General features: G+C 42.1%; 1 protein-coding gene across 1 annotated transcript in view; it reads left to right on the forward strand.

The window, feature by feature from the left end:
• The first annotated feature begins 9,248 nt into the window (after positions 1–9,248).
• LOC127448302 (anion exchange protein 3-like) overlaps positions 9,249–18,301 on the forward strand; it is a 98,740-nt gene continuing 89,687 nt past the window's right edge. Inside the window, exon 1 of the mRNA XM_051710730.1 lies at positions 9,249–9,389. Within this exon, the coding sequence (XP_051566690.1) occupies positions 9,336–9,389 (54 nt within the window). The 5' untranslated portion in view covers positions 9,249–9,335. The remainder of the gene's footprint in view (positions 9,390–18,301) is intronic.

Consider the following 18,301-nt stretch of genomic DNA (forward strand, 5'->3'; position numbering starts at 1 on the left):
GTTTTTAATCTGACATCTCCACATCCAAATCCAGACCAACTATAGCTGGTTTTCCATCCTTACATTTCTATATGAATTTTGGGATATCACATAAAAAATGCTGGATAGGAACACCAAGATGCAAATAAAATTTCCAAAATATGCTCACTTGAGGTGGATACAGTTTTCATTTGGTAAGAAGACATGCACGTTAACTATGATGGAAACATGTTTACCGAATATATTCATGCACATCAAAAAAGTACATCAAGCATTAGTTGTAAATAGAACCTGCCACACAGCGTGGCTGTTGACACTCAAATAGTCTGAGAAAGAGAAATTGAAGACAAAGTGCACCTCGAGTGTCGCTGCAGTGCCGTGAGGTGTGATGACGATGTGCAGTAGATGTGTTTTTTCGTGCAGATGATCCGGGTTCAGTACCGCCTTTTGTCCAACTTTTTTATTTCCCTGCAGGTATTTGGTCACGGTGAAGGTCGGGGAGCTGAGAGAAAGGTTTGATCCTGGTAAAATTAACCATGGTTTACTATAGTAATTTTGTAGTAACCATGTTTTTTTTTGGCAGAAGCCATAGTTTCAATGCATTTAATCATGATGTTACAACAGTAATATGCTGTTAATATACTTACTGTGTTTAATTTTGTGGTTACTATGATTTTACTACAAAAGACCATGGTGATACTATGTTTACTGTAGTAAAACCATGGTAAATTGTTGTAAGGGAAGGTTAGGGTTAGGTTTAGGGGTATAGGGGTTGGTGTAGGGTGCCTGTGGGACTCTTAGAAAGCACAATAAACATGCTGCAGTGATGCTCTTATACTGTATGTTAGCATTTAATTAGGGGTGAACATAGTATCTGCCACTATTTAGACCAGGGTGCAAATAGCATCTAACACTGTTTGCAAAGAAAATGCTTTTTGTTGCTACGTATTTAGTGCAAAAGCCTCTGCCAAAAAGTAATGTGGCTTTGCCTCAACAAGTCATGTGACATAATATTTCTCCCATAACTGAGCTAACCAGCGGACTAATATCATTGCATATATCTCAAATGCCACTCTGGTCATTCTGAAATGCTGGAGTCAAAGCCTGTCATCAAAATAATTGGCTACTATTACCATCCAGAACTGTCGGACACACTGTTGCTCCCAGACATAAGGCATCTGCCACCATCAGAGTGTTTTGTCTGCATGCTCTAAACTGCAAGTAATTTATAACATTAAAAGTGCCAAAGTGGCTTCCCTAGTGGCTACAACTCCCACTGGCTCCCATGGCTCCCATTTTATTTTATTTTTTTCCAATATTCAGATTTTTCACATGCATTAAATGTGCAAATTAATGTACGTCATAAAATTTTTTCTGCAGCATCCATTCATTTTGCGCCAATTTCCACGGAAGTGACCATTTTGTTCTCTTGAACACACTGGATGGAAACGCTGCTTTGTTCACTAATGTTTTTGTGATATTCCAATTTTTAACTTGGATTTAAACCTGACTTATGAAGGAGCAAAAAAGATGGAGGCATTCATGGTTACAAAGTTTAGATTTCAAGTCTCCAGAGGCCATTAGCTACTGTATGTCAGCTTGTGCTTTGTATACCTCATTACAGATAAGAGGCTATTAGCGTTAATAATTTACCTACAGCTCCCTTCGAAAAAACAACAACAAAACAAACATCTGCCTCTGACTTACACTTCTTAGTAAAGACCTTAATGTGAGCCACACATTCTCCTGTATATAGGAAGCATATTGCCATTTATATATCCTTTAATGGATGTACAGTACTGTGCAAAAGTTTTAGGCACTTGTGAAAAATGTTGCATAGTGAGGATGTCTTCAAAAATAACGAAATAATAGTTTTCATTTATCAATTAATGTCATACAAAGTCCAGTAAATATAAAAAAGCTAAATCAATATTTGGTGTGGCCACCTTTGCCTTTAAAACAGCACCAATTCTCCTAGGTACACCTGGACACAGTTTTTCTTGGTTGTTGGCAGATAGGATGTTCCAATCTTCTTGGAGAATTCACCACAGTTCTTCTATCTATTTAGTCTCAATTACTTCTGTCTCTTTATGTAATCTCAGACTGACACGATGTTCAGTGGGGGGCTTTGTGGGGGCCATGACATCTGTTGCATGGCTCCCTGTTCTTCTATTCTAATCTTTTCTAATTGCAAAAGTAATGTTTGGGAGTCTAACATTTATATTTCCTATTGACACACTAAAGCTGAAGATATACTGTAAATAACCATCTTAAGACAAATGCTTTTGTGAAACATCTTATGTGCCTAAGACTTTTGCACAGTACTGTACTTTAATGGTGACTGAGGCTAACATTCTGCCTAACATCTTCTTTTGTGTTGCATTTCTACATTAGCCTAAAATTCCTTTATTTTGTTGCCAATATGTGGTTGGTATTTAGTATACAATCATTGCGGTTATTTCAAATAAATAAATAAATAATAATGATCACACTGTTATGTACTAAAAACAACAGGCCTAGCTTCAAGGTACATAAAGTGGCCATTTCTGCTTACAAAGGCAGTACAGCTCATAAATCATTTGAGGGTCTTTGATGGTCCAGTAATAGGAAGAGGAAGTGAATGGTGAGTGCTCCTCCAAGACAGGAAGCAGACAGGGTTAGCTATTGAAATGTTGCATGTGTCTGTTGGATTCATCTTGAAATGAGCCTGAGAGAGTTAACTTGACTTGAGGCTGCAAGAAAACAGTGATTAAGGGTGCTTTCACACTTAGTTCGATTGCTTGGACCAAACACAAGTTAGTTTCTCCCCCTCCCTCATACCCGCTGGTGTCTTTTCACATCATATAATTTGGTCCGAACCACAGTCTGATTGTGTCATCAACGTGAGTGCAAGCAGCAGCTGTTAACTGCTGTAACTAGGTAACAACTCAAGAAGAGAAGTGTTAAAGTATTCATCTCTTTGGATTTTCCACCAAAACTTTACATGTACAGAACGACACTTGTGTTTGTTGGCCACGGATGCACTGAAGGGGCAATGATGTGATGAATGTTAGCTTTTGTCTGCCACGAGGTCGCAGATGTGTTGCAATAGATGTGAAGAATGTGAGCTGCTCTCAGAAGGGGATTTATTTGGGGACAAGCAGGTGAGAAATGCATAATACAATAATGATTGCGATCGGGAGCCGGCTCAAGTGTGGTTCGCGGGTATGCACCGGAGTTTGGAAAACAGCGTTCACATCACCCAAACAAACCGAACTTTGACGTCATTTGAACATGGGTGCGCACCAAAAGTGATGTGTGAAAAAGTGTGAAAGTGTGAAAAGCACCCTATAAATCTGTAAGGGAAGTGAACCTCTGGCAAAAGCTAGGCTCAACAACAGGGAGTTTTTCTACTGACCCAGTGGGGCTAGTTGTTCAGTATTTTTTATTGCCCCACCACAAAAAATAATTTAGCAACATTTTTAGAAAAATGTAAAAAGTGAGATTTTGTCTTCTGGGTTTTAGGACTACAACCCAAATAGCTCAGTTGACCACAAATAATTGGTTTTTAATTTGGTACTAGATAGATAAAATTTGTCAAGACAAACTTTGAGGTTGTTTCAAAGTTTTAAAGATAGATAGATTTTAATTTACATTTTTTTGGCTCGTTTGAACATTCTGTAAATATGAGTATTTGGGATTTAGGGGATTTTTGATCGTCTGCTGTGGAAAAAACCAAAATCCTGATCACTTAGAAAAGTCATAGACACCCAAACCACTCAAGTGAATCATTTGATGAAAATAGTTTGCTGCTGCTGCTCTATAAATACGTCAGATAGGGCACTTCCTACTCTGCTCGTATGCTGATGGCAGTGTGCGAGGGAGTGAAAAACCACAAATTAATTGCATTTAGTCTTGCAAGCAAAACAAACTGGGAAATAATGCCTCTTTAATAGTTGTTTGTGTACAATTATTTCATTGTGTTCTATCAATGAAATGAATGCTGGTTTAATTAACATGCTTTTGCACATAGTAAAGAGAAATCACAAATACTAGGCATGCTATCACCATTACAACTGAGGTTCGATTTAGTCTTTGGGCCCTATTTTAAGAGAGCTAGTGCTGAGTGCAGAGAATGCATCGAGAATATAAGTAGTATTAATTATACTGATCAAGTGACAAATCATGGCTAGTATTAACAGTGTTTGTATTGGCCTTCCAGGTTAGGCTATGGATTTTTTTTATTTGCACTTTCCTTCTATTGGTCGATTTTGCCTTAAAAACTAAATTCATATATTGAAACATGAAAAATGTTATTCAAACATATTTAATTTGCATGCCACTTTCTGTCTGTGTGTTATTCCTGGTTGCAGTCGATATCTCTCCGCTTCTGACGGCCACGATCGCTGTTTTTGCCCAAGCGGAGACATCATTCGTGGATGGGTCTTGTCCTCACTGCGAGAACATGACCATGGCAACGTTGCGGTCGCGGCTTGCATACGTAAGAAAGCAAGCCACCCCAGCGGCTCCCTGCCTCGGTCCTTCTACCTACGGGTATGAGGTCATGCCAGTTAGCACTGGGGGCGATTTGGGGACCTCAATGGGACCACCTCCGCCGGGTATCCCCCCATGGACCTCCCATTCCCCAGCACGCTCGCTTGCTCTGGTCAGGCGCTCGGACGAGATCGCCGGCTCGTCTCAGGGCGAGTTCGACATCTCGTTCGGAGCCCGGGAAGAAGACGAGTTATCGAGCGCAGCATCGGAGAGCGGGCTCGTCCAGCTGGACGCAGAGGCTTCGACTGGGCTTCCTCATTCGGGAGTGGTCGCCCAGTCCCGGGCCGATGTGGAAATGATGGACATGCTTTCCCGGGAGGCCGCGAGCGTCAGGCTAGGGTGGAACCCTCCTCTCTCCCCTGAAACCTCACGGCTCGACGATTGGTTCCTGGGCTCAGGACGCCGCCCACGGCCACGCCCCGGCCCCGTTCCTTTCTTCCCGGAAGTGCATGAGGAGCTGACAAGATCGTGGGAGGCACTTTTTAGTGCCCGGTCCCGGTCTTTCAGCTCCCCCTCTCTCGCTACCCTCGATGGCGGAGCGGCCAGGGGGTATTCGGTGATCCCCCAGGTGGATAAGGCGCTCGCGGTGCACTTGTGTCTGCAGAGTGCCGCCACCTGGCGTGGGCGACCAAAACTCCCGTCCAGGGCCTGTAGGTTTACGTCGTCCCTGATGGCTAGAGCCTATGTGCCGCTGGACAAGCCACCTCCGCCCTGCACGCCAAAGCTCTCCTGCAAGTACACCGAGCCAAGGCGCTAAAAGAACTGCACGAGTGTAGTTCTGACCCGGGATTGATGCAGGAACTGCGCTCTGCGACTGACCTCACTCTCTGGGTGACGAAGGTCACGGCGCGGTCTCTCAGGCAGGCGATGTCCACCCTGGTGGTCCAGGAGCGCCACCTTTGTCTCAACTTGGTTGAGATGCACGAGGCTGACAAGGGAAGGTTCCTCGAAGCCCCCATCTCTTAGGTTGGCCTATTCGGCGACACCGTCGAGGACTTTGCCCGGCAGTTCTCGGCGGTGAAGCAGCAGAGCACATACAGCACATCCTGCCCCGGCACGGCTCAAGACACCGCACCCATCTGCTTATCGCCAAGGGTGTCCTCCTGCAACTACAACACCGGCTCTGCCACAGCCCGCCCCCGTGGCCCGGCCCCGGCGTGGAGCACAGTGCAGGAAGCAGACAGGGCTCGAATCCCCTAGACGTGGCACCTCGAGCTCCGCCCCACAGCGAGGCCCCACCCACCGGTACGTCCGAAGTGATCATTCCCTTGGTCCCCCTCGCCCGGAGTTTGGACGCGTGGCTCCCTCTTTCCAACCTGTCGTGGTGGCTGACCCGAAATGTCCGACTCGGCTACGCGATTCAGTTCGCCAGGTGCCCGCCCAGGTTCAGTGGCGTCCGCTTCACCTCGGTGAAGGGCGAGAATGCCGCTACCTTGCGTGCGGAGATTGCGACCCTTCTGCGCAAGGGTGCGATAGAGCCTGTCCCTCCAGATGAGATGAAGAAAGGGTTCTACTGCCCTTACTTCATCGTACCAAAGAAAGGCAGTGGGTTGCGACCAATCCTGGACCTTCGAGTATTGAACCAGAAAAACGCATTCTAGCGAGCATCCGGCATGAAGATTGGTTCGCGGCGGTAGACCTGAAGGACGCGTACTTTCACGTCTCGGTCTTACCTTGACACAGACCCTTCCTGCGGTTTGCCTTCAAAGGCCAGGCGTACCAGTACAAGGTCCTCCCCTTCAGCCGGTCCCTGTCCCCTCGCATCTTCACAAAGGTCGCAGAGGCTGCCCTTGCCCCGCTAAGGGAAGTGGGTGTCCGCATACTCAACTATCTCGATGACTGGCTAATCCTAGCTCACTCTCGAGAGTTGCTGTGCGCACACAGGGAACTCATGCTCCGGCACCTCAGCTGACTGGGGCTTCGGGTCAACTGGAAAAAGAGCAAGCTCTCCCCGGTTCAGAGCATCTCTTTTCTCGGTCTGGAGTTGGACTCAGTCTCGATGACAGCGCGCCTCATGAACGAGCGTGCTCAGTCAGTGCTGAACTGTCTGAAGGCATTCAGATGGAGAGCAGCGGTTCCACTAAAACTTTTTCAGAGGCTCCTGGAGCATATGGCATCCTCAGCGGCGGCCACACCGCTCGGGTTGATGCATATGAGACCGCTTCAGCACTGGCTTCAGACTCAAGTCCCGAGATGGGCATGGCACCGTGGGACACATCGCGTTGGCACATCAACTGCCTAGAGTTGTTGGCAGTACTGCTCGCCCTGCGGAGGTTCCGGGCAAGCACGGGTTGGTCTGGACGGACAACACAGCAGCGGTTGCGTACATCAACTGTTAAGGTGGTCTACACTCCTGTTGCATATCACAACTTGCCATCTGTCTCATCCTCTGGAGTCAGCAGCGCCTCAAGTTGCAACGAGCCACTCATATCCCAGGCGATCTCAACACCGTAGCGGACGTGCTGTCACGTCAGGTTACCCTCAGGGGAGAGTGGAGACTCCACCCTCAGGTGGTCCAGCTGATTTGGAGTCGATTCGGGCGAGCACAGGTAGACCTGTTTGCTTCCTGGGAATCCTCCCACTGCCCGCTTTGGTACGCCCTGACTGAGGCACCCCTACATAGATGCGCTGGCACACAGCTGGCCCCCTGGACTACACAAATATGCGTTTCCCCCAGTTAACCTACTTGCAAAGACCCTGTGCAAGGTCAGGGAGGATGAGGAGCAGGTCATCCTAGTAGCACCCTACTGGCCCTCCCAGACGTGGTTCTCGGATCTCACACTCCTCGTGACAGCCCCCCCCCCCCCCCCCCGGTGAATTCCCCTGAGAAAGGACCTTCTTTGTCAGGGACGGGGTACCATCTGGCACCAGCGACCTGACCTCTGGAGTCTCCATGTCTGGCTCCTGGACGGGATGCGGAAGACCTAAGTGGCCTACCACCCGTGGTGGTAGACACGATCACTCAGGCTAAGGCTCCCTCTATGAGGCGCCTGTATGCCTTGAAGTGGCGTCTGTTCACTAAGTGGTGTTCTTCCTGATGTGAAGACCCCCAGAGATCCGCAGTCGGATCAGTGCTTTCCTTCCTGCAGGAGAGGCTGGAGGGGTGGCTGTTCCCCTCCACCCTGAAGGTGTAATTAAAAAATTAAAATTAAATTAAATGTCATTGGCCTTTTTTCAAAAAAAGCAGAGGTGTTTGGGGCTCCCAAGAGTGACCTCTAGTGTCACTACATTGACACAACGTCTCGTTCCCTCCATCAGTGAATGGAGGTTATGAAAGTAACTAGGACGTTAGTCAGCTTTCTGAAGATAATGTAATTTTGGTGGAATGCATACTATTTTCTCAGTGGAAAAATAGCTGTCCAAGCGGGGGTATTCCTCCCTATTTCGCGGTAGCTGGTGCGCAAGAGTCTTTCACTATAGAAACCGCAATGTCCTCTGCCATTTTGTCCTCTCCAATGTGGAAAGTCCGGTAAGAGGTAAGCACCTTGAGTTTGTGCAATTAATCAGTCTGTTGTGTCTCTCAGCTGTGATGAGCCTTAATACTGTAGTTGTTAGTTTAAAGCCGTTTAAAGCTATTTCCTAGCTTTAGTAGTGTAGTAGTAATAGTAGTAAGCATTCACGGAGTGCTGTTGAATATAAACACTGAGTGATGCTGACTTACTTCATGTCAACAACTGGCTCCAACTGCTGACTAAAATATATAATGTCACAAAATTAAATGTAAAGAGACAGATGGCTCTTAACACATCTGCACTGCTCTTAAACTTTAGAACGGCACGAACACAAGCGGAGTGATACACACAGTGAAGCGTCCGAGTGCTGATGGTGTGAGACCATCAGTACTCATAGAACGTCTCTCGTCCAATCAGATTCGAGGACTGGAACTAACTGTTGTATGTATGTGTGTGTATGTATATATATATATATATATATATATATATATATTATTATATTTTATACTTTTCAACCTTTTGATGATATTCAATAAATATCTTGATAAGTATGTATTTGCTGTATGTATTTATTTGATGCCAATCTGATTATGGCAATTTATGTAAATGAATATTTGAAATATATGTTCATATGGTTTTCACTAAGATAAAAAAATCACATACTTGCATATATGCAACGTGTATTTAAAAATATTTTAAATTTAACATTTTTATGTATGTAACATATTTTCCCGCATACTAGTGGAATTGGAATATGTATATGCTTAAATATATAAACTATAATTTATGAATTATTAACCATATACAGCATATATGTGTGTGTGTGTGTGTGTGTGTGTGTATATATATCGTATATAAAATGTATTCACACACACATTAGGGTGTGTATACACTGTTCGTTCAGGTAAAAAAAAAACATGTCTACATCGGTGCCACTCCTCTTATTTATTCACACTCAAATAACAAACTTATTTATTGAAAAGTTGTGCTCCAGTCAGTCTTTGAGGGTAGCTAGTGGTTTACAAAGGAGAGACTTATGAGTCAGTGCTTGGAAGTGAATGAGAACAGTTCATTTCCTCAAAAGATTTGTTAAAAAACGAGTAGTTAACAACAAAAGCATGGCTACTTCCTGGATCATTCTAAAAATGTACCATCTTCTGCCACTTACTATTTTTAATTCCTATGTTCCCTTGCTCCTAGCTTTGTTTTTCCTGTTGGTTTTGGGGTCTCAATGGATTTTCTGGTGGACTAACATTGTCCCGTTCGTTTCAGGTTATGCCATCCCACAGGCTGACTGGAAATCCAGCCGTAAAAGAGAAGGGCTGATCCCAGACCCCCTGTGTTCCCACTGCTGCGCCCCTCCCTGTCCCCATGGCGACAGGAGGACATGCCCCCGAGACAGATGTGTTGATCAACCTGCATCAGGTGAGACATATAAAGACCCTTGCTATTGTTTTCAGTCCTTCTCCATTTTAGTCAATATAATGTAGCAGGTTTTTTTGTGGATTACATTTTTAAAATTGTTTTTATTGATTATATACATCTCAGGTATGCTTCTCATCTGAGATGCGCATTTGTGCAGCACGACTGAAGCCTGGTTTTCATGCGAGTGTTTTCAGTGTGGCAAAATCAGTGTGAGTCATCACAAAATAACTCGTGCAAGGGATCCGCTCTAAATTCAGCAAGACTAGTTAAAATATCCTGACTGTTCCCTTGAGTAAAACACTTTACTGAGTTGGCACTGTGTTTCCTACTCTATAACAGACATTGTTTTCCTTGCATCAGGCTCCTAATAATTAAAGTAATCTTTAGGAATATCTGAAGGCAAACAAGGCCAGTTTATTTTCTAATATAAAACATCATTCGAACAGAACAGATGTTAGACAGGAGGTTAGTTAGTTTGTCCATAATATGAAACCACTTTTATTTATTTGCCCTTATATTTACAGTGCAATGCCATAGGTACAGGTAAGACCATGGAAGGCTCCTCATTTCTGTGGTTAGGTCAATGTAGCTAGTCTTTCTAAAAAATTAATTATTATTATGGTTTTTCAAATATTACCTTTCGTGTAGTGTGTTATATAGGTGTTTGTGAATGTAAAAAAGTCTGCAAAGTTTCAAAAATCAAAGTGCACGACAAATGGAGTTATTGACTCCCAAAAGAATGAACTGATTCTGAACACCTGAAACGAGTTGTTAGTAATTCCAGACTTACTTCCTGTACTAACCTACGTAATTTGGTAACAAAAAACCCGCCTCTGGTCTGTATACATGTACAGCCAGTGCACGCTGTTAGCCTGTTAGCTGTTAGCCTCTGCTAACCGGCTAACTCTTGTTATTGTCAAACTACATATAAACTTACCACTGAGAAACGTCCTGTTCTTGTCGTGCTTGCGATGGTGGTTCGGGTTGATCTTCCTATGTATCACTATCGGACTTGGGCTCAAATTGGTAAGGTAAAACAGAAATTTTTTCAGACGGAGCTGAAACTCGGATATGGTAGTGGGCGTTTCCTTTCCGACACGCGCTGTAAGCGGTAGACCAATCACAACAGACTGGGACATCTGACCAATCAGAGCAGAGTAGGCTGTCTGAAAGGAGGAGTTTAGAATGAATACTTTAGAATGGATCACTGAAAGAGTCGTTTTTGACACTGGGGAAAAAAGGTAATGCTGCAATTTACATTATGAGCAAATTAAAGTGTTTTTTGACCTTGGATGCATGTAAATCTATTGTTTGAGACCTTTAAAACTAGGCACATTTAAAAACCATAATAGGTGCTCTTAAATTAAATTAAGTTTAGTTTGATTTCACATAACACCTTAAAAACGTAAAACATTCTGTGTTAAATTCAAAAGGTTCCAAATACTTAGATGGTGAAAAATAACTAATTTCCAATGTAAACATGAAATGTAATTCTGTAATTATGTTATAAATTAATTAAATGCAGTTGTGTAATAAACCAACTTGGAGCATGTGGATGGCCGTATGCGTCAGTCATCACCAAAGAATATTTTTGTCTGTACTTTGTTCTACTGAGGAACTAAAAAATTAATTATAGGAATGGGAATCATAATAAATTTAAATACATTTCACTTAACAATTCTGGGGCCTCATTTATAAAGATGCTTGTAGAATGATCTTAAATGTGACCATACTACATATTTCCAAATGTTCCCACGAACGATTTATAAAACGTACATATGCATGAAAAAAATATCCAAATGCATCCCACTTAATAAATTGCAATTCATCTCAAAATCATATAAAAAAACTGATGACAGATAACTAATGACTGATTCAGTGAGTGAGTGAGCTGTTTTATATCAGTAATTGTGTTTACAAATCAGGGACTAAAAACTATATGTAATTCATTTCGGTTCGTTCCGAGCAAAAACTTTTATTTTTTGGTTCCGGTTCAGAAGTTCCGCAGCCTCCTTTCCAAATGGTACCCATTTAGAACAAAATAAAAGAACGGTTAATAATTTCCTGTGTGGTGGATTTATCAGCATAGAAATCATAACAAGCGCACAGTTAATTAACAGTTAAGGATAATGGCAGCATCAAAATCTGTATTAATGCATTATATCTTACAATAATTAATTGAAGACTTGGACACAACTGAGAAATAATCCTTGTTACTTGCGTAACCTCCGGAATGGATGGAGGGAACGAGATGTTGTGTCATTGTAGTGACACTAGGGGTCACTCTTGGGAGCCCTAGACACCTCTGGTCTTTGATAAAAGGCCAATGAAAATTGGCGAGTGGTATTTGCATACCACTCCCCCAGACATATGGGTATAAAAGGAGCTGGTATGCAACCACTCATTCAGGTTTTGTGCTGAGGAGCCTCGTAGCCAGCGCACCAGGCCAACACGTAACCTCCCCCAACACTGTTATGAGTGTCGAACGGCCCTTTGGGACAAGTCGACTACCCAAAATATAGAGATGGGCTTGCTCCCCCCAAAAAAGGGGGATTAACCGACTGGGCCGACCAGGTCACATGGTTTTGCCGAGCTATGTCAGAAGTATGCCATGTGGAGAATTCCCATGGTAGGTCCTACCCTACGGGGGAGAGGTTACTACAAGCATGTAGACTGGGGCAGAGGGGCCTCTGCCCAAGGAAGACGCAGTTTGCCAACAGGGAAACGAATTAGCGGAAAATATACGTTGCATGGGGTTACCTATGGGGAACCGCCACATGTGGAGCACCTACCCCAGTACAGGGCTTTAGTCAGCATGTGTACTGAGCTGGCAGTGAGTCTCTCTGAAAACTCGTCTGCCACAGGGCTCGGAGGAAATCAACCAGGGAACACAGTTTGTGAACACTACTGGGAGTTAACGGCGCACGTCTTCAGCTCAGGGGAGGTGAAAGGTGCTATGCGCAAGTGATACACCCGGCCGGCTGTCCTGGACTTGCTTGTGCGTGCCACTACACGGGACGTAACCAGTTCCACCCGGAGGTTGTAGAACCTCGCAAAGGTGTTGGGTGTTGCCCAGCCCACTGCTCTGCAAATGTCTGTTAGAGAGGCGCCCCTGGCTAAGGCCCAGGAGGCAGCTACACCCCTGGTAGAATGGGCTCGTAGCACTACTGGGGGCGGCATGTCCTGGGCGTGATATGCCATAGTTATGGCGTCAACGGCTCCCTTCCTTTCCGCTGTCCACCAAAGCAGACAAAGAGCTGCTCAGATACTCTAAAGCTCTGCGTGCGATCCAAATAGATGCGTAAAGTGCGCACTGGACACAGCAACGTCAGGGCTGGGTATGCCTCCTCCTGGGGCAGCGCTTGCAGGTTCACCACCTGGTCCCTAAAAGGGGTCGTGGGAACCTTGGGCACATAGCCCGGTCGGGGTCTCAGGATCACGTGAGAGTAGCCCAGACTGAACTCCAGGCACATTTAGCTGACAGAGAACGCTTGCAGATCTCCTACCCTCTTGATGGAAGTGAGCGCAGTCAGGAGGGCAGTCTTCAAGGAGAGTGCCTTAAGCTCAGCTGACTGCAAAGGCTCAAAGGGGGCTCTCTGTAGACCCTGAAGAACTACAGAGAGGTCCCATGAGGGAACGAGGCGCAGTCTGGAGGGAATCAGCCTCCTGGCGCCTCTCAGGAACCTGATAGTCAGGTCGTGCTTCCCTAAGGACTTACCGTCTAATGTGTCGTGGTGTGCCACTATAGTGGCTACATACACCTTCAAGGTGGAAGGGGACAGCCGCCCTTCCAACCTCAAAGACCCACAAAAGCAAAAGTGGCATAGAAGAGACACAAAGTGATGTGATTGCTTCAGTTAATGTATGTTTTCTTTTTTTATTTCACATTTGCATTTTAAAACACTATCAGTTAAGGTTAGGTGTTGGTTAAGGGGAAGGATGTCTGTTTTGTTAAATTCTAATTTATCTTTTCGGACAACCTATTGGTTAGGTTTAGGGTAAACGTTTAGGTCGGGGAGGTACGTTTTACTTATTAAAACCTCCATCTAAAATTCACCTTAAAAACCTTGTATGATTACAACCTGATTTTGCTCGGTTTTGGCGCCCCCTGCTGGAAATGAAGCACGTAATTTCAGTTTTGCAAAAACCTTGCAATGCTCACGTAAATTTCATGAGACCAGGCTGGTCGGTCGATTTATGCTTATACAGTTTATGTACTAACCCCGATAAAAGAAAACCACGTAGGGCTTTTAAATAACCTTACACATTGTCAGCTTATTAAGCATAGTCAGTATAAGGTCATGCATGTAAACGTGCTTGATGAGTGTGTTTACATGCACACCAATATGCTGATAACTATTAAAAACAAGCTTATTAAAAATTCAGACATTGCAAGAATACGTATTTACATGGGATTTGAAATCATTGGATTATTCTTTATTTTTTACATCAAAATGCAAACAGTCATGCTCATAACACTTGCACACATTGGATAAGCTGGTAAGAGTGGCGGTACAGGGGTTTACATGCCATGTGGCGTATGTGCAAAAAAAGTGTGTTGATCAGTTTAAACTTAAACTGTTTATGACCTTCCTCCGATAAATGAAAACCATCTGAAGCATATACATGAATTTTACATGATGTTGTCAGCTTATTAAGCATAATTGGTGTAAAAATGTTCATGTAAATGTGCTTAATAAGTTCAAGACTTATTTGTGAGTCATTTTGACCAAATCATTATGTAGGACTTTGAGGCAGAAGAGAACTAAGAGAAATTGAACAATTCTATACAGAATGACTTAAATACAGAATCTACACTGACTTCTCCTGATCTATGAAAAATTCGGACTGGTGCCAGCAAGTCTGAGTTTGTTGCATCTTTTTCCCATGACTGGCCATTTGCTGAGGGACTACACTTTTATGATTGCCATGGAAACACATGGAATTCCATTGTTCTTCAATATTACCAACACTCTACACTTACCAAAAAATGACAAATGCATCTTATGCAGATGATAACCCCGACAATTATGTTTTTCATAACGTGTAATGAATTGATTAAAACTAACAAACTAAATATTACTTAGTTTTATCATGCATTATAACAAAATTATAACTGTAATTTAATAAGAAAGTACAAGTGTTTGGTATGTAATTGATTGTTGCTTAAATTCCAGAGTGATGGTGTGAAGTATTTTTGGGTTATTTGCAGTTATAGTCTCTTATGCAATTCACGATTAAAACATGTACTTTTTGAGCGGGAAACTGAGAACAAAAACTCATAAATCACCTTCATAAAGAGGGACAGAGAGAGACCACAGGCCCTCTGAAAAGCCAATTCTGGCACTTTGACCTCTGTTCTGGGAAGTCCCGAGTCACCCTTGCGGGAAGCCTCACTTCCAGGGCTCCGCCTGGTCATTCCATCACCCATCCATCGACGCAACAGACAAAGAACTTCCACAAGCCAAGCCAAAGGACACCGACTTCAATGACAAACAATACAACGCAAGTACCTCCAGACTTTTGCTTAAATCTGGTGCTTTCTTAAATATAAATTGAGTAACCCGACCTCAAATCACGGCGTACTAAATGAAGTTCTCAGGGTTTGTTCAAGGCAAGGTATATAGACTCCATAAAGTTCATTTTCCATTCATCTTCTGTCAAAGCTCACTTACAACCCATGTTTATGTTTGTTTGTCTGTGTGTTAGTTTAGTTAATTTTAGCTTAGTTTACATTGTAGATAGTTAATAAAGTTTTGTTTGTATTCAAAGAGAAGTTGACTGTGTATTTGATTAAATCATATCGGTCCCTTGAGATCTGTCGATCCTAAGCTACATGCTTATAAACAGTATTTCAATCTATTTGTGATATTATTTTTAATGGCCATGAAGGTAGTATTACTGTAAGAATTAATCTTATGTTCCGATCAACTCATCGCTGGCCAAAGACTTTGATCGGATGTAAACGATGTTCCTCTACCTCTGCCTAAATGGCCTTATTTTATAGCTTTGAGATGTTCCAGTGCATTCAACTAGGCTATCTTAACTGTCTGTGGTTTAATCATTGCAGTAGTGATATATGACTTAGCCTTACAGCAAACCCGACAGATCACAGAAGACTCCGAATATTACTGCAAAGTCCCAAGAAACATATTAACGCTAGAACACTATTTGCAAACAATCCATTACTCTGCACCAGTCTTTTAGCCATTGATGGATGTGTTGTCTTGTCTTGGAAACCATACATATTTGCATTTCAAAATAAGAGCGTTAGACATGCATTTACATATATAGAGCGACTTAAATATCTCGAATGGGTGATGGTTGCTACGCTGTTTCCTGAGCGATGGCAGGGTAGGGGCTGGTGGCGCAGTGCCAGGCAGGGAGGCACAGGTGCTGGGTTACATGCAATGGTTGGGCACACGGGCTGTACAGAGGACAATAGCTTCAGTCCTGACCTCAGTCTCATTTGACATTTGGGATGCACAGATCCCAGTCTGTGTTCCTGCGTGTAGATCTGAATAACCCTTTTTGTGTATGCTTGCATTTGTGGATGTGTGTATTGTGTGAAAGATAAAATGTTTCTTAGACTCGCTGAAACCTGATCACTGTGGACTCTGAAGTTGGATAGCTGTTGTAAGGTCAGACATTCCAAAAACAGTTTAAAAGCTTGCATTTATCCCTTATGCAAAGACCCTCAGCCTAATAAATGTGAAACAAAAAATAAATGAAAAAAATAAATATATGAGTATAATGGTAGAGCTAAGTGATATATTGAATATTCACAATAAATACAAATTCAAGATTTTGCTATATAAAATTAAGCAACTTTTTTTTTGGCCATTAAGGTTCCTAAAGAAGCGAAAACAGTGTTACGAGAATCAGTTTAAAATGATTCATATATTCATACTGTATATCATACTTATATATTTCTATTTTTTTAGTAAAAAATAATGTAGATACATTTGCTGTTTATGACTATATATTGTTATATTGGTGCATAAAATGAAAATGATTAAATATAATTTAATCTTGATTAATTTATCTAGATTTATTTATCTGTTGTAGTAATTACATGAAAACATTTTAAATCTACTTGAATATAAGTTCCTTTGATATATAAATAACCCTTTTAGGCCATTTCAGAGAAAATACATGAATATTGAGATATTAAAAGGCTAAAAAATATCAAAATGTCAACCTTTATGCATTCCTGTTTTTTACAATAATACAACATAAAATACTCAGAGTATACTGTATTCAATTATAAAAGAAGGCTGACTGTAACTGAGAATATCTGTTATTTTGATGTGTTAAATTAATTCTCAATCTTTTGATTCATGGTAATAGCTAAGGGCATAGCAATGGCCCAACATTCATGAGGCTGCTTATAAGAAGCACATGTGGTTTATACCGACACATAGCATTTATATTTTTGAATATTTTTCCTTTAATCTAAATACTGACACTAAAATACTGAATATCCACATATTAACAGCAAATCTTATGGGTGCTAAGTGTCCTTCTGAAGGGCAGTAATGACAGTTGTGAGACCAGGATGGTGGGAAGAGTCTTGGGACCACCTGCAGTCAGACTAGAGACATTACTGATCGTATACCTGTCCTAGGATGTATGAATAAATTATCAGGGCTGGTGTTTTGAGAGAGCAGCTTCATCAAAGGCATTCAGGGAGGTGGTAATTTGTTGATGTTCAGCTCCAGTCCTGCAGTGCTGTCAGCTCTGGCAGTGGTGACTCCTCACTTATTGATGTCAGTGTTTCAAAGGGCTGCTCGGCTTTCAGAGGGGAGGGTGCATATCAGAGCACAGCCCCCTGATATTACAGAAAAACATCTGCCTAAAGCTGGGTGCACACTGTACGATTTATATGGTCCTTTATGATTGTTGTTTCTCAGACTGTACAATATGATCCCAGTGAGATATTGGGTAAAATCCATGACACACTGTCAGGTTTCCCATGCGTCCTGGAAAACCTGGAATTTTGCAATGCAGTTTTACAGTCATAGAAAATTCATGGAAAATTAGAAAAAATATCTAAATGTCCTGGAAAATAATTTGTCCTGGAAAATATTTTAGTATCAGAAAACTGTTTGACTGAGTCAAATACACAAATCTGTATCACTTTGTCACTGCTGCTGGCTGCGCACTGTGTAACAGCGTCCAAGTTGAACTGTCATGAACGAATCCCTGTCACAAACATTCTCTGCTCATCTGCTGTCATCTCTGCTTTGCTCAAGTATTGATAAAGTGCAAAATATAAAAAATATATTTTTATATTTTGCACATTGCTATTGTGTGTTAACCATAAAAACATTTGAGTTATAAGGTTTAGACAATGATGACGGTTGGACCACTGTTATAGTGTGGTGATTCGACCTTCTCACCTTTTCAATAATTCATCTATCGGGGTCTGCTTATATTCTCATGACCGTAAAATGTCTGGACGTTTTACTTTTACTTTTCCCATTGTTTTTATTATGATTTTAATTAGCGTAACAGTCATTTAAGTTAATTTAGTCATTTACAAGTACTACACAATTTTAAAAATATATAATTTTCTTTTTAAGTTGCAGTAATGAAAATATCATAATTCATTTCCATCTTTTTTCACATTGTTGTAATGAGAATTGGGTAATAAAATGTGCATAACTGTCACAAAAATAATGTCACAATTAGGGTTGAAATTTTAAGATGTTTTCTTAAAATCGACAATGGTTAACATTAATGAATGAAAAATAATAAACTGTAAGTGGTGTATAGCTTGAAATAAAAAAAATTCAAGGCACATATTTTATTAATACAAAGTTTGATTTTTGACTGATCACCTGTTCTATTGCAAACTTCTGTCTTCAAAAAACAACTAAAAACACATCTTTTCCATGAGCAATTAACCA

The sequence above is a fragment of the Myxocyprinus asiaticus genome, chromosome 11, assembly GCF_019703515.2.
Source record: "Myxocyprinus asiaticus isolate MX2 ecotype Aquarium Trade chromosome 11, UBuf_Myxa_2, whole genome shotgun sequence".
Taxonomy (NCBI): Eukaryota; Metazoa; Chordata; class Actinopteri; order Cypriniformes; family Catostomidae; genus Myxocyprinus; species Myxocyprinus asiaticus.